We start from the raw sequence: 14,686 nt of genomic DNA on the forward strand, positions 1-14,686 counted from the left end.
CACACTTGCCCTAGTAACAAAGTACCTGCAGAGTATAAGGGGGTCAGATTTGGATTGAAGTCTATCTGTACTTCCAAGATGTGGCCTCTTTTCTCCCTCTGGCTGTGAAGTTTATTCTCTTAGTCCTCAGATTGATTTCTTGGGTGTTCCGAATGATTTGATATTTATCTAGCCAAGGCGAGCATAGGGTCCACCTACTCTAGAACACTCCTCTTGAATAATCTTTGGTCCTGGCCTCTCACAGAGCAGCCAGTAAGCCTCCAAAGAGGCTTCATTAGAAAATGAAGAAGGAGGAAGAAATTGGAGGAAGAACACATCTTGTGCACATGCCCACAGAGATAAACAGATAGGGTGTTCCTGGAGCTCCTGTGGGTGCACACCTCTACCTCATTCTCTGTTTGCTTTCACCATCCCTCGCTGGTGGAGCACACAGACACAGTGGGACACACTGCAGATTGGCTCTGCTTCCTAGGAGAATCCATTCTGCTCTGGTGAGTCCCAGAAAGTTCTCAACTTCCCCTGCTCAAAGCCACCTCTTATAAATCCTTTTACTCTCCCTGCTGATGAAATGGTAGATCCCTGCTGAGTAGAGAATACCAAAGGTCTGATAAAATGTTCTTAATATGCACTGAAGAGAATATCATAATGCTTGTGGTTACAGTTTGCCCTAAATAGGTCCATGCTGTCTGAATGTAGTAGCTAAGGCCTAGAGAGGCCTTTAAGTGTCCAAAGGGCAGTGACAAGGAAGTCGTTTACAGCTCAAGAGCTTCACATTCTGGCTTCTATGGCCCCTTGTTCCATGTTGCTCTGTGTTTATGTGAGTCCTAGAGAGTGAAAGCCCAATCTTGATGCAGCCAGACAATGTGTTTGTATTTCTAACCCACACCTGAAGGCCTCAGAACTCCAGCACAACTCCCTAAGAAAATACTACTGCAGTTTTAGTGTATTTTTAAGTATGAAAGAAACCCCAAACTTTGTTATGGTAAGTGTAATAATAAAATATAAATGTGCTAACTTATCAGCACAAATAGATCTGACCAAGCAATATAAAGAAAGCAAAGGAGGGGGGAAAAAAACTTGTTAGATGCTAAATTTTCTTAAATTGATAATTCATTCTATTTTAGTCTTTCAACCTGACTAAAAAAGAGTTTGGAACAGAGTACCACATTAACATGACTTTATTGCTCACTATATAACGAGGAGTCCCCATATTTTAAATCATTGTCCTTGACATGTTAGGGGTGAGGAGCAGAAGAGAACAAAAAATTGCACGAACCAACCCTCTTAGCATCTTGAAGCAAAGAGTCAACTCACTTTCTGTCTTGTCCTTTTAAAGTAGGAGTATGGATAGTTCCATCATCCACTTTCCTCTCTTGTATTATAACATACCTCCATCATTCTACTGATCACATCAAATCTTACTACAGTATTTGTTCTAGCTTATCTATTTCTCCTCCTGAAGACAGGGATCACGTCAGAACAGATGGAACAATGTAAAACTGTGCCCTGGCAAATTGGAAATGATACTCCGCAATCTTGTCCCTCTTTAGAGCTGTGGGCAATGCAAATCCCATCAACTAGCACATTTGTATATGAGTGAACATCTTGGGTAAAGAATTGATCCATCCCAATGCATCTAAGTAAACAGCTGAAATGGATTTTCAGCTGGGTTTTCACAGTGCTCTTTGCAGGCTTTTTGCCTTTGTTTACATTGTGAGGAAAATGAGGGTTAATATATTATGGACAATCACCTCCGTTCTCTGTACCACTTTGCCCAAAGAAAAGTGGCAACATTGGAACAATTCTACACCTCACATTTTTTCCTTGAAAAATAAAGAAAACAATGATTCTGCCATGCTCTGAGAAGAAAGACAGAGCCATTCCCCAAGGCCCTCAGAAAGCCATCTGGCTGCAATCTTTCCCCGAAGGTTTTTGGCCCAGAGACAAAGCACACTTGTATCAGATGGATCAACACTGTCACCCAGTGGACAAACAGGTAGGTGGGCTGAGGCCTTAGCTTTGCTCTTGGCTTGGCAGCCAGCATTTAAATAGGACCCTGTTTGTTTTAGGTGATCACAAAATAATTGTCAATATTCTCCTACCTGGAATTGGGAGGATCTCAGCTAAAAGGACTTTGATTTGGCTGTCACGGATGAATGCAACTTAAGGAGGACATACATTTTCATTTTGCCCATGATTTTTTTTTTAACCACTAGTAAATTTATAGGAAGCATAGACTATAACCAACCAAGCAGGTCTGCTAAGACTCACAGGCTCAAATAGGCTTGCATAAGCAGGGAGGTATTTGATCACCTGCCAGGTACTGTGGGAAGATTTCCCTACCACAGAATAAGACTCATTGTTCATTGTTTATAGTGACAGTGGATGTTTACTTTGAAAAGTAAAAAAAAAGGTTTTTTTTTGGTGTATATGTGGACTGAAATCTGAGGTTATTCCCTTCACTGGAGGGAAATCAGTAGATGCGCTCTTGCTATCTCTGTTTTGTATACATCTCAGCAGACATGCGTGGATGCAGCCTCTGCCCCGTTTCTCTCTTCCTGCATCACTGTAGTCTTCACTGTCATTTGACGCTCCCAACAAACAGGCTTACTTTTCATGTTAACGTGCAAGGCTCTTTGCCTTAAGTCTTTCTTGCTAAATGTACCTTTAAATTAGTTTCTTCTCCCCAGCTGGAACCCATAAACAAGCTGAAAGCATTCATCTGGTATCACTTTCACTTCTTCTGAAGTAGTGGGGGCTGAAACTTCACTTTGTGGGAAGATGCTTTTGTAGCATCTTGATTAAAAGTAAAGTCTCTGTTTATTGGAGGGAAATCTGGATTTGAATCCTTATCCCACCACTTGCTAGCTAGCTTCTTGGCCCTGAACGGGTTACTTAATCTCCCTAAAGATTAGTTTCCATCCCTATTATCAGGAACAATATTAGCACCTACCCCCTCAGAGGTTAATTCCTGCTGTAGGGATTTAGATAGGAAAATACAGATGAGTAACAGCACAGTGCCTGAGCACATAGGAAAAGCTCAATAAGCATTAGTGTTAGTGTTATCATAATTATTACAATGACAGCAGTCATACTTATTATTACTAAAATGCAATTTTTATAAAATATCTCTAGCCTAGCAGATGAAACCATGATATTTTTTGGACTAGAAGGATCCTGAGAGATTATCCAGTCTATTGCTCCTCATTAAAATCATCCAGGGAAGTTTAAAAAAACATTGAAATCTCAAATAGCCAGATGAAAGAATGCTTATTATTTGAGCCCTTTCAGATGAAAATCTGGAAAAGGCAAACCTAATCTATAGCAACAGAAAGCGGATCAGTGATTGCCTGGGGATGAAGGTGGAAGAACTACAGCTAAGGGGCTGAGGGAAACTTCCTGTGGTGGAGGCAGTTCCTCAAGTATGCGCATTATCAAAAGTCCTCGAAACTGTACAATAAAGTGGGTGTATTGTATTGTATGTGAAATGTATCATAATAAGGTTGATGTAAAGCTGATACTCAGGGCCCCTGGGTAGCTCAGTCGGTTAAGCATCTGACTCTTGATTTCGGCTCAGGTCATGATCTCATGGTTCGTGAGTTTGAGCCCTGCTTCGGGATCTGCACTGACAGGCAGAACCTGTTTGGGATTCTCTCCCTCTATCTCTCCGTCCCTCCCCTGCTCATGTGAATGTGCTCTCTCTCTCAAGATAAATAAATAAACATTAAAAAAAAAAAGCTGATGCCGATCTCATCCAAAGGAATTCTGATTTAACTATTCCAGTGTGAGACCCAGAAATCATTTTTTCATGCACCTAAGGCAGGAGCCAGTGGTGAGAGCCCCTGATCTAATTCAGTCCTGTATGCTTGCCAATGAGATCATCCCAAACATGTACAGCTGGGTATAGTGGAAGGTGCAGGACTAAAATCCAGGTTTCCAGATTCCTTGTGCTCTGAGCCTTTGCCTTTATTAATAACATCCCTTCTCCCTGGAACATCCCTCTCCTTCTTACCTCTCTGTATCAAAACACTTTTAGGTTCAGCTCACATCTCATACCTCTCAGCAAGCTGCAGACTGCACCGCACCCCCCACCCCCCCCGCCCTTGGACTAGGAATCCCTTGGCAGCAGAGACTGTGGCTTTTTTTTTTTTTTTTGTATCCACAGTACCCAATATTGTGCTTGGCATAGAGTGGACATTCCATACACATTTGTTGAACTGAAAAATTGGTGGAAGGGAATTAACATTAAGTATCCACAATGTGCCAGGAATTGAAACAAACACTTTATGCACATTATCTCACTGAATTTTTATAATTTTATGAGTTGGTTACATTTTCCCTTTTTGTAAGGGAGGAAACAGGCTCAGAGGCTTAGTAATTTGCCCAAGGTCATATAGCCAGCAAATAGTAGAACCAAGGTCTGGACTCAGGTCTGTTTGTTTTCAAAGTTCATGCTTTCTGTACTGTACTGGGCTGATTCAGTCACAGTAGTTATTCTGTTCAGTCTTAAAATATGGATATTATGTATCCTATCTCCTTGATTAGGTTATAATCTTCTTAAATGCAATAATTAAATTTTAGCATTTATAATCCCATATCTACTCAGGAGGTAGAGGATTTGATCACCTCAGTGTTAACAGAGTTTTTTGTTTTTTTGTTTTTTAAGTTTATTTATTTATTGGAGAGAGAGGGAGAGAGAAAGAATCAGCAGGGAGGGGCAGAGAGAGAGAGAGAGAGAGGGAGAGAGAGAGGAGAGAATCACGAACAGACTCCACGCTGTCAGCACAGAGCCTGAAATAGGGCTTGATCTCACAAACCATGAGCTCTTGACCTGAGCTGAAATCAACAGTAGAACACTTAACCAACTAGCCACCCAGGCGCCACCAGATAATCAAGTTTTTAACTTCACTAAAGTAACCAGAACGATAACCCAATAGTTATAAGAATATCTACAACTATTAGTCAAGGGGGTAATCAAGGGGATATCAAGGAAGTTTGTGATTTGAGCTTATCTATTTCCTCATTCTCTCCATTCTTTTGTGTACTCTATGAATAATCTCAACATCATGCACAACATCATACACATATACAACATAGTAGGTTGGTTAAAAAAGTCATATATCTCAAAGTACATACCAAAAAAATTCCTGGAATGACATTGTGCCTTTGAACCAGAAGTGGACAACTGTTGCCAGTAAATTTAGATGCAGAGGTGATGTTGTATTTGAGCAATCGAAAGGGATCTGAACAACTCTAAAAAAGCAAAAAGTTGTAAAGACATTAAATCCCAAGTAAAAAATCCCTTGCTCCATTCAGCAGTATTTGTATCTGAATCAACAATTCTAAACTCTATTCCTACCACTCATCAGGAATGCCCTCTTCAAAAACTCATCAGAGACCTCTGTATTGCCAAGGCCAGTGGACATTTTCATGTTTCTTCTATTTCTTGACCTCTTTAAGACATTTGAAATTACTGAACAGTCCTCCTTCTCAAACTCTTTCCTGGGCTTCTCTGGTCCCACTCTTCTATTTTCTTTCTCTATGTGTTCCATCCTAGTCTTTGTCATGCATAATTTTTTCTCTACTTCTTTAAGATTTTTAAAAATTAATTTTTGAGAGAGGGGAGAAGCAGAGAGAGAGGGAGACAGAGGATCTAAAGCGGGCTCTGAGCTGACAGCAGAGAGCCCAATATGGGGCTCTAACTCATAAACCACAAGATCATGACCTGAGCTGAAGTCAGATGCTTAACCACTGAGCCATCCAGGAGCCCCATTGCTACCTGACTTCTAAATATCTAAAAAATCTCCATTCTTGCCTCCTGCTATTCACTCTCTTCACATACCCCTTTGGTCACTCATACTTTTAACTACTATTTCTGTCTACCAAATGTCCTCCAAAGCTAGTGGCCTCCTCTGAGTGTTGGACATGTGGGTTGAACTGCCTACTTCTTGATGTCCCATTTTGATGTCACTCTGGTACCCCCAACTCAACATGCCCAATCTGAATTTTTCCATCTTTCTCTTCATTCTTTAAAAAAAAATTTTTTTAATCTTTATTTATTTTTGAGAGAGAGAGAGAGAGAGACAGAGTGCGAGTGGGGGTTGGCAGGGGGTGGACAAAGAGAGAGGGAGACACAGAATCTGAAGCAGGCTCCAGGCTCTGAGCTGTCAGCACAGAGCTTGAAGTGGGGCTTGAACCCATGAACCATGAGATCATGATCTGAGCTGAAATCAGACGCCCAACTGACCAAGCCACCCAGGTGCCCCCATTCTTTTTTTTTTTTAAGTAGGCTCTACACTCAATGTAGGGCTTACGTGACCCCAAGATCTAGGGTCATAAGCTCTACCAACTGAGCCAGTCAGCCATCCCTCTTTAAACGTTCTTGTGGTAGCTAACATCATCCTCAACGGGGAAAAACTGAGAGCTTTTTCCCTGAGATCAGGAACACGACAGGGATGCCCACTCTCACCGCTGTTGTTTAACATAGTGCTGGAAGTTCTAGCATCAGCAATCAGACAACAAAAGGAAATCAAAAGCATCAAAATTGGCAAAGATGAAGTCAAGCTTTCGCTTTTTGCAGATGACATGATATTATACATGGAAAATCTGATAGACTCCACCAAAAGTCTGCTAGAACTGATACATGAATTCAGCAAAGTTGCAGGATACAAAATCAATGTACAGAAATCAGTTGCATTCTTATACACTAACAATGAAGCAACAGAAAGACAAATAAAGAAACTGATCCCATTCACAATTGCACCAAGAAGCATAAAACACCTAGTAATAAATCTAACCAAAGATGTAAAGGATCTGTATGCTGAAAACTATAGAAAGCTTATGAAGGTAATTGAAGAAGATTTAAAGAAATGGAAAGACATTCCCTGCTCACGGATTGGAAGAATAAATATTGTCAAAATGTCAATACTACCCAAAGCTATCTACACATTCAATGCAATCCCAATCAAAATTGCACCAGCATTCTTCTCGAAACTAGAACAAGCAATCCTAAAATTCATATGGAACCACAAAAGGCCCCGAATAGCCAAAGGAATTTTGAAGAAGAAGACCAAAGCAGGAGGCATCACAATCCCAGACTTTAGCCTCTATTACAAAGTTGTAATCATCAAGACAGCATGGTATTGGCACAAAAACAGACCATAGACCAATGGAATAGAATAGAAACCCCAGAACTAGACCCACAAACGTATGGCCAACTCATCTTTGACAAAGCAGGAAAGAACATCCAATGGAAAAAAGACAGTCTCTTTAACAAATGGTGCTGGGAGAACTGGACAGCAACATGCAGAAGGTTGAAACTAGACCACTTTCTCACACCATTCACAAAAATAAACTCAAAATGGACAAAGGACCTGAATGTGAGGCAGGAAACCATCAAAACCTTAGAGGAGAAAGCAGGAAAAGACCTCTCTGACCTCAGCCGTAGCAATCTCTTACTCGACACATCCCCAAAGGCAAGGGAATTAAAAGCAAAAATGAATTACTGGGACCTTATGAAGATAAAAAGCTTCTGCACAGCAAAGGAAACAACCAACAAAACTAAAAGGCAACCAACGGAATGGGAAAAGATATTTGCAAATGACATATCGGACAAAGGGCTAGTATCCAAAATCTATAAAGAGCTCACCAAACTCCACACCCGAAAAACAAATAACCCAGTAAAGAAATGGGCAGAAAACATGAATAGACACTTCTCTAAAGAAGACATCCGGATGGCCAACAGGCACATGAAAAGATGTTCAACGTCGCTCCTTATCAGGGAAATACAAATCAAAACCACACTCAGGTATCACCTCATGCCAGTCAGAGTGGCCAAAATGAACAAGTCAGGAGACTATAGATGCTGGAGAGGATGTGGAGAAACGGGAACCCTCTTGCACTGTTGGTGGGAATGCAAATTGGTGCAGCCGCTCTGGAAAGCAGTGTGGAGGTTCCTCAGAAAATTAAAAATAGACCTACCCTATGACCCAGCAATAGCACTGCTAGGAATTTATCCAAGGGATACAGGAATACTGATGCATAGGGGCACTTGTACCCCAATGTTCATAGCAGCACTCTCAACAATAGCCAAATTATGGAAAGAGCCTAAATGTCCATCAACTGATGAATGGATAAAGAAACTGTGGCTTATATACACAATGGAATACTACGTGGCAATGAGAAAAAATGAAATATGGCCTTTGTAGCAACGTGGATGGAACTGGAGAGTGTGATGCTAAGTGAAATAAGCCATACAGAGAAAGACAGATACCATATGGTTTCACTCTTATGTGGATCCTGAGAAACTTAACAGGAACCCATGGGGGAGGGGAAGGAAAAAAAAAAAGAGGTTAGAGTGGGAGAGAGCCAAAGGATAAGAGACTGTTAAAAACTGAGAACAAACTGAGGGTTGATGGGGGATGGGAGGGAGGAGAGAGTGGGTGATGGGTATTGAGGAGGGCACCTTTTGGGATGAGCACTGGGTGTTGTATGGAAACCAATTTGACAATAAATTTCATATATTAAAAAAAATAATAAAAAAAATAAATGTTCTTGTGGTAGCCTAAAGATGTCTATAAATTCTTTACCACTCTACCCATCAAGAGATGGAGGTCTATTTCCACTCCCCTTGAATCTGGGCTGGCCCTGTGATAGGTTTTGACCAAGAGTATAACTGTATAACTTTTGAGGCCAGGCCTTAAGAGATCTCCAGATTCCATATTCACCTCTGGAACATTCCTTCTCAAAATATGGACACTGCTTTGTGAGGAAACCAGAATAACTCTGTAGAGAGGCCTTCAAATAGAGGTCCCTGGCCAATAGCCATTCCTGAACTCCTAAATGTCAGCAGTACTACCTGCTAGCCATGTGAATGAGGCTATTCTTGAATCCTCCAGCTGTACTCAAACTGCCCAAGCCATTGCTATGTGAAGCATATTCCGGTCATCCCTGCTAAATCCCGAGAGGGTCATGAGTAAATATGTGGTTGTTGTTCTATGTTTGCAAGTTTTGGGGTGGTTTATTACTTGGTAATGGATAACAGATATTTCTTATCCTTGTCCTTCTGAATTCCCTATCTTAAAACAAAATAGTACCGCCATTCTTCTAACTGTCCAAACAAGAAGGTAGAAGATGTCTTAAACTCTTCCCTCACTCAACATATCAAGTCTTACAGAGTCTCGCTTCTATCCATCACTCAGACTCAGCATCCTTTTCCACTCCCACTGCTACTGCCTGATCATTTCTCTCCTGTGTAAATTGTGATAATAGGTCTCTTTGTCATTCCAATCTTTTCCAGATCATTCTGTCAAAATGATCCAACTAAAATACAAAATCTCTTACTGTCACTTCTGTGCTTAAAACCCTTTAATGACTCCTCTTCCTCTTCAAGGAGAGTTCAAATTCTTTATCAAACCTCATAGTCAGTCTTTCACTAACTTCTTTGGCTGCTAGCATCCTCAACATGCACCCCCTAATACTGATTCATTTCCTATTTCCCAGATTCATCCTACAGTTTGCTATCCTTTTGCTTTCCAATGTACAGTTTTCCAACATGCCTTCCAAAATGCCATTTGTGGTAAATATTCACCCAGTTAATTCTTACTAGTCTTACTAGTCCAGCAAGCCACTTCTTGTCTAAATGCTCCATTGATACTTCTGACCAGGCACTCATTTCAACATGTCATGAGTCATGACTGTTCTCTGGATTGTCTTTTCCTTGAGGACAAGATCAGAGTCTGATTCATTTTGCTATCTCAAGTTATTATCACACTCCCCAGCATGTTGTAGGAACTCAGTGAATGTTTGTTATCTGAATCAATAAATATTCCGAATTGTGCTATCAAAAAGTTTCATCCTCAAGTAGATATTAGGAGCATTGGGGACTTATTGCCTCATTATTAGAAGGATTCAGTGAGACATGGCTCCTTTTGTCAGATGCTCTGGTCTCTACAATTCCTGCTGAGCATACATACGAAGCCCCTTCCACACCTCCTGCCTCCACATGCCCAGGTACACATTTCTGAGGTGTTGGATATGAGCCATTCCTCCCAATCCATTCATCTCATTTGATTTCACTCTTGCCCCCCTAAGCCACTGCTTTTTCCTACTCCACAATGCTATATGGCAGAGCGTGGTGCTTAAGAGTGTGCTTCCTGGAGTAAGACTGATTGGTGTGAATCTCAGCCCCACCGCTTTTTAACTGAGTAACCTTGAACAAGTGACCTAACTGTCCTGTGTTTCAGTTATTCACCTGTGCTCAATGGACTCATGTGCAGAGAGCCAGCCATTTGCAATTCTTTTGAGAACTAAATGACATTCCGGGTAAATAGTGGTTGCAACACAGTAAATGCTCAATAAATATTGCTTTTTTGATCTTATTCTGACTTTGTCACTTCAGATCAGTTGAACAAACATTTCCTGTCTACTAGATGCCAGGTATAGAGGGAGAGGGGGGATCGCAGGTACTGTTTGCACCAAGGATATTAGAGCCCTTGGGATTTGATGCACATCATTGTCTTTTTCAGTGAAGAGTTGAACTCTTCCTAACTATGGTCTTGCTCTCTCATCCACTTGGCTTGTCTGTCTCTTCAGGGGAGCCCTAGCTCCGTTCACAAGCCCATAGTCCCAGAGCATCTCCCATGAAACTAAAAAAGAAGTAGCAGTGACCATATACACCCATAACTGGCGTTTAGGCCAAAAAAACATTTACTCATTCGTTGGTTCATTTATTCATTTGACAAATAAATTTTAGATGTTAACCATGCACTAGGCCCAGTGATAGGCACTAGGGCTCCAAGGGTGACCAAGACACGGTCCTGCCATCAAGAAGTTTCCAACTGTGGGCAGAGGAATCTGGATTCAGTGCAGGCTGGAAGGGTAGGGCTGCCACTCCCAGAACCAGTTCTCCCTGAGCTCCCAGAACCCATCCCACACACTCTGTGGCTCAGGCTACCCTTTTAGGAGCTTTGTCTACACCCTTGAGGCTTCCATGAGAGCATCCGGTGAATTCTCATTGCTGTCCAGCTTCCAAGTGCAGCTTAACAATTTCACCATTGTGCAGGCCTCATGGTTCCCTGGTTAGGTGGAATGAAAGAGAATGAAGAGAGAGCGAAGACCCTAGTCTGACCAAGCAACCTTTTTGATGGAGACTGGAGTTCTAGGGTGAACTTTCTGTGTTTTACAACCTTCCCCATTCTTATTTGTATTCCCTTTAGGGTCTCTGGTATGAGAATATTCCCTTCATTTTTATGATCTAAAAAAAGAATGTACTTTATGGAAGTCTAGGGTACCCAGCCAATTACACCCATATTCTCTTTCTTCACCGTTTAGAGTTACAAAATGACATGTCACTTTCTTGCAAGGTTGCTATCAATTCTGTTAGATGAAATATTTCCTTCATCAAAACTTACCTTTTAAACTTGTTTGTTTATATTCTACCTTTTTAGCAAAAGATGCAAGGAGGTTTATATGAAGCAAGAATAGTATAAGAGAAAATTATAAATAAAAAAAAATTATGATGAGAAAATTTCAGTACCAATACAAGCTCTGGATCCAAAATAAGAAATGGATTTCAGATAAGTGGCCCATAAGTTCTTAATCTATTGTTATAATTCAGTTTAAAACTTTTCTCTGTACTTTCAGGCCAAGTAAAGAGAGAAACCCAGTTGGGTACCAAAAATCTCATTACCGGGAAAGAGGAAACATACAGGATCCTCATGGGAAGTAAAGCTATTCTAGCTTCTCATTCAGAAAGACAATTTTCACATCGGGCTTCATCTAGGGGAACACTAGGCCTGGGGAATATAATGTAACATCCCTCAAAAGAAGCTCAGGGCTATTTAGGGCAATGTCTCAAAAGCCCAATCAGTGGACGCAGCTCTGCAAGAGGTGACACGGCCCTGCCCTCAGCTTCCACATGCTTCAACCTGATGCAGAACAAGACCTGAACCCTGCAGAGGTTCTTTAATATGTCCCCTGGGGCCATTGCTGGGGTTAGAACAGGGAATTGGTCAGGGAAGGAAGAGCCCCACTGGGAGGGGCCCTCCACGTCACATGAAAGAACTTGGATGTGGCCTGAAAGGAAGTCCTTGGAAGATTTTAAGCAGGAGAATGATGCAGTCGTGTCCATGTATTAAAAAGAGCACCCCGCAACGTGTAGGAAATATCACAGGTGCCAAGACCAGAAAGCAGGAAAACTAGTCAGGCCACTGGAGAAAATCAGATGGGAGATGGTGAAGGCCTGAAATAAGCAGAAGCAGTGGGACTGGAGAAAAGGCACAAATAGGAAAAAAAGTGACACAGTGATACAATCAATAAGACTTAGAGAATACTCTTGAGGGGAAAGGCTATCATATAGAAGAGACTTCATGAGTTACTACTCAGATCTGCTGGTAGTAGTTACTAGCAGTGCAGTCAGGAAAAAGAGTTAGGGCCCAGTCTAGGCTCAGTTGAAAAGAATGATGGATCAGTAATGTCCACCATGGATGCAGAATGGGAGGATATTGGCATGCCTGGTATTTACCATTCCTAGCCTCTGGCAAAAGAGGCATAAAAATGTACTGTGTGTTTCAAAATGTGCATACTGTGTAATTCCATGTATAAGAACATCTAAAACAGATAAAACTAATTTATGGTGATGGAAGTCAGAAAAGCGGTTACCAGGGGTGGGAGGCAGGGCGATTGCTGACTGAAAAGGGCCAGAGAGAACTTTTTGGGGTCCGGAAATATTCTATATCTTAATCTGGCTGGTGATTATATAGGTATACACATACACAAAAATTCATTAAGCTATATGCCCTTAAGATTTGAGACCTTTATTATATGAAGGTCATACTTCAATTACAAAAGCAGGGGAAAAATTCCTCCACAATCTTTTGTGTGGCTGAGGAAATGTATTAAGATGTAACATGCAAGTAGACATTATTCAGTTTGTCTTAATACACATGATACCCACCTGAATGCAAGGCATGCTTTTGGATCTGTTCAGTTTCCTATACACCTGGGCCATTTCTTTTATAGTCTTGTCTGTTTCCTTAGCTGAGGTCACGTGGACTATAATGACCTGATCCACGGAGGACAGCTGGGTGCTTATAAGGTGATCATACTCCAGGTCTGTCACTTCAGGGATGCTGTAAGTGCCACATTGGCATGTGCCCCCTTCCTTCCCACACAGTGTCCTCCTGAGGACCACAGGACAAAGCAGCTGGGAAGCAAACCATGCGTCCTTGCTCTCAATGGGAGGAAGAGGAAGCCTAGAAATGTAATGGTTAGAAATCATGTTTAAAGAACTGAATGGACAGAAAAAACATCGCTTTGAAAAGAACCAAAGTGGCTACTTTTGTAAAGCATTTACATTTAATTCTGGACAGAATTTTATGTGTCAGCATACTAAAATACTTGTCAAAACACTGAAAGAGTTCAACGTAAGGCTTTTCAGTTATATAAGCACCTGTGGCTCTGAAACAGACATCAGTTCAGAGGAATTAATTAATCCAAATGATTGCAAATAATTGACCAATAAGGATGAGATTTAGAGCGTTAATTGCAGTTTAACAAATGCAAGAAGAATGCATTGAGACTGGTCTGTAAGATACTTACTTCATTCTCTCTTACAAGTGGGGAAAACTGGAGCTCAGGAAATTCAATAATATAACTAAAGCACACAAGTAGTAACTGATAGAGCTGGAACTGATAGAGCCTTGTGTATTTTTTTCTGTTACAATACTGCTGTCTCACTGACTGGAAGTGAAATATCTACAGAATACTTTTGAGTTGATTTATGTCTATTAATAGACTGGATAAATTATGTAACCCAATAGCCAGAATGGACATCAGAAAGCTAAATTTGGATCTGTCATCTATCACTAACTCTCAGTGTCACTGTAAATCTTCTGACTTTTTTATGCTTCAGTATTAACATCTGTAATGTAGGGATAAGTTTCCACAAAACTTCTGGGAGGTTATGAGGCTTATAAAAACAAACTCTGTGAATTTTAATTACACCTAAAGAATTTTTGTGTGATGCTGAAATTTGTTAAATAAAATATTTTAATTAAGTTACTGAAAACTGGCATTCCTGGTAGCTAGAAGAGTATTTTTTATTATCATTAAAATATTCAGTGTTGGCTTCATCTTTTCTTCTTTTTTAATTTTATTAAAAAATTTTTTTTTCAACATTTATTTATTTTTGGGACAGAGAGAGACAGAGCATGAACGGGGGAGGGGCAGAGAGAGAGGGAGACACAGAATCGGAAACAGGCTCCAGGCTCTGAGCCATCAGCCCAGAGCCCGACGCGGGGCTCGAACTCACGGACCGCGAGATCGTGACCTGGCTGAAGTCGGACGCTTAACCGACTGCGCCACCCAGGCGCCCCATTAAAAATTTATATCCAAATTAGCTAACACAACCCCTCCAGTAAACGTGTTTGTTCTCCGTATTTAAGAGTCTCTTATGTTTGTCCCCCCACCCTGTTTTTATATTATTTTTGCTTCCCTTCCTTTGTGTTCAACTGCTCTGTGTCTTAAAAGTCCTCATATGAGTGAAGTCATATTATATGTCTTTTTCTGACTAATTTTGCTCAGCTTAATACTGTCTAGTTCCATCTACATAGTTGCAAATGGCAAGATTTCATTCTTTTTGACTGTCGAATAATACTCCATTGTATATATATACCACATCTTCTTT

General features: G+C 40.9%; 1 protein-coding gene across 3 annotated transcripts in view; it reads right to left on the reverse strand.

Annotated features, from left to right (window-relative positions):
- The window catches only part of LOC125170709 (uncharacterized protein C3orf20 homolog), a 136,340-nt gene that overhangs the window by 19,822 nt on the left and 101,832 nt on the right, over positions 1–14,686 (reverse strand). For all 3 annotated transcript variants that reach the window (XM_047867394.1, XM_047867396.1, XM_047867395.1), the window contains 2 exons: positions 12,956–13,253; positions 5,137–5,253 (listed from right to left, as the gene is read on the reverse strand). In XM_047867394.1, the coding sequence (XP_047723350.1) occupies positions 5,137–5,253; positions 12,956–13,253 (415 nt within the window). The remainder of the gene's footprint in view (positions 1–5,136; positions 5,254–12,955; positions 13,254–14,686) is intronic.

The sequence above is a fragment of the Prionailurus viverrinus genome, chromosome B4 (assembly GCF_022837055.1).
Source record: "Prionailurus viverrinus isolate Anna chromosome B4, UM_Priviv_1.0, whole genome shotgun sequence".
Taxonomy (NCBI): Eukaryota; Metazoa; Chordata; class Mammalia; order Carnivora; family Felidae; genus Prionailurus; species Prionailurus viverrinus.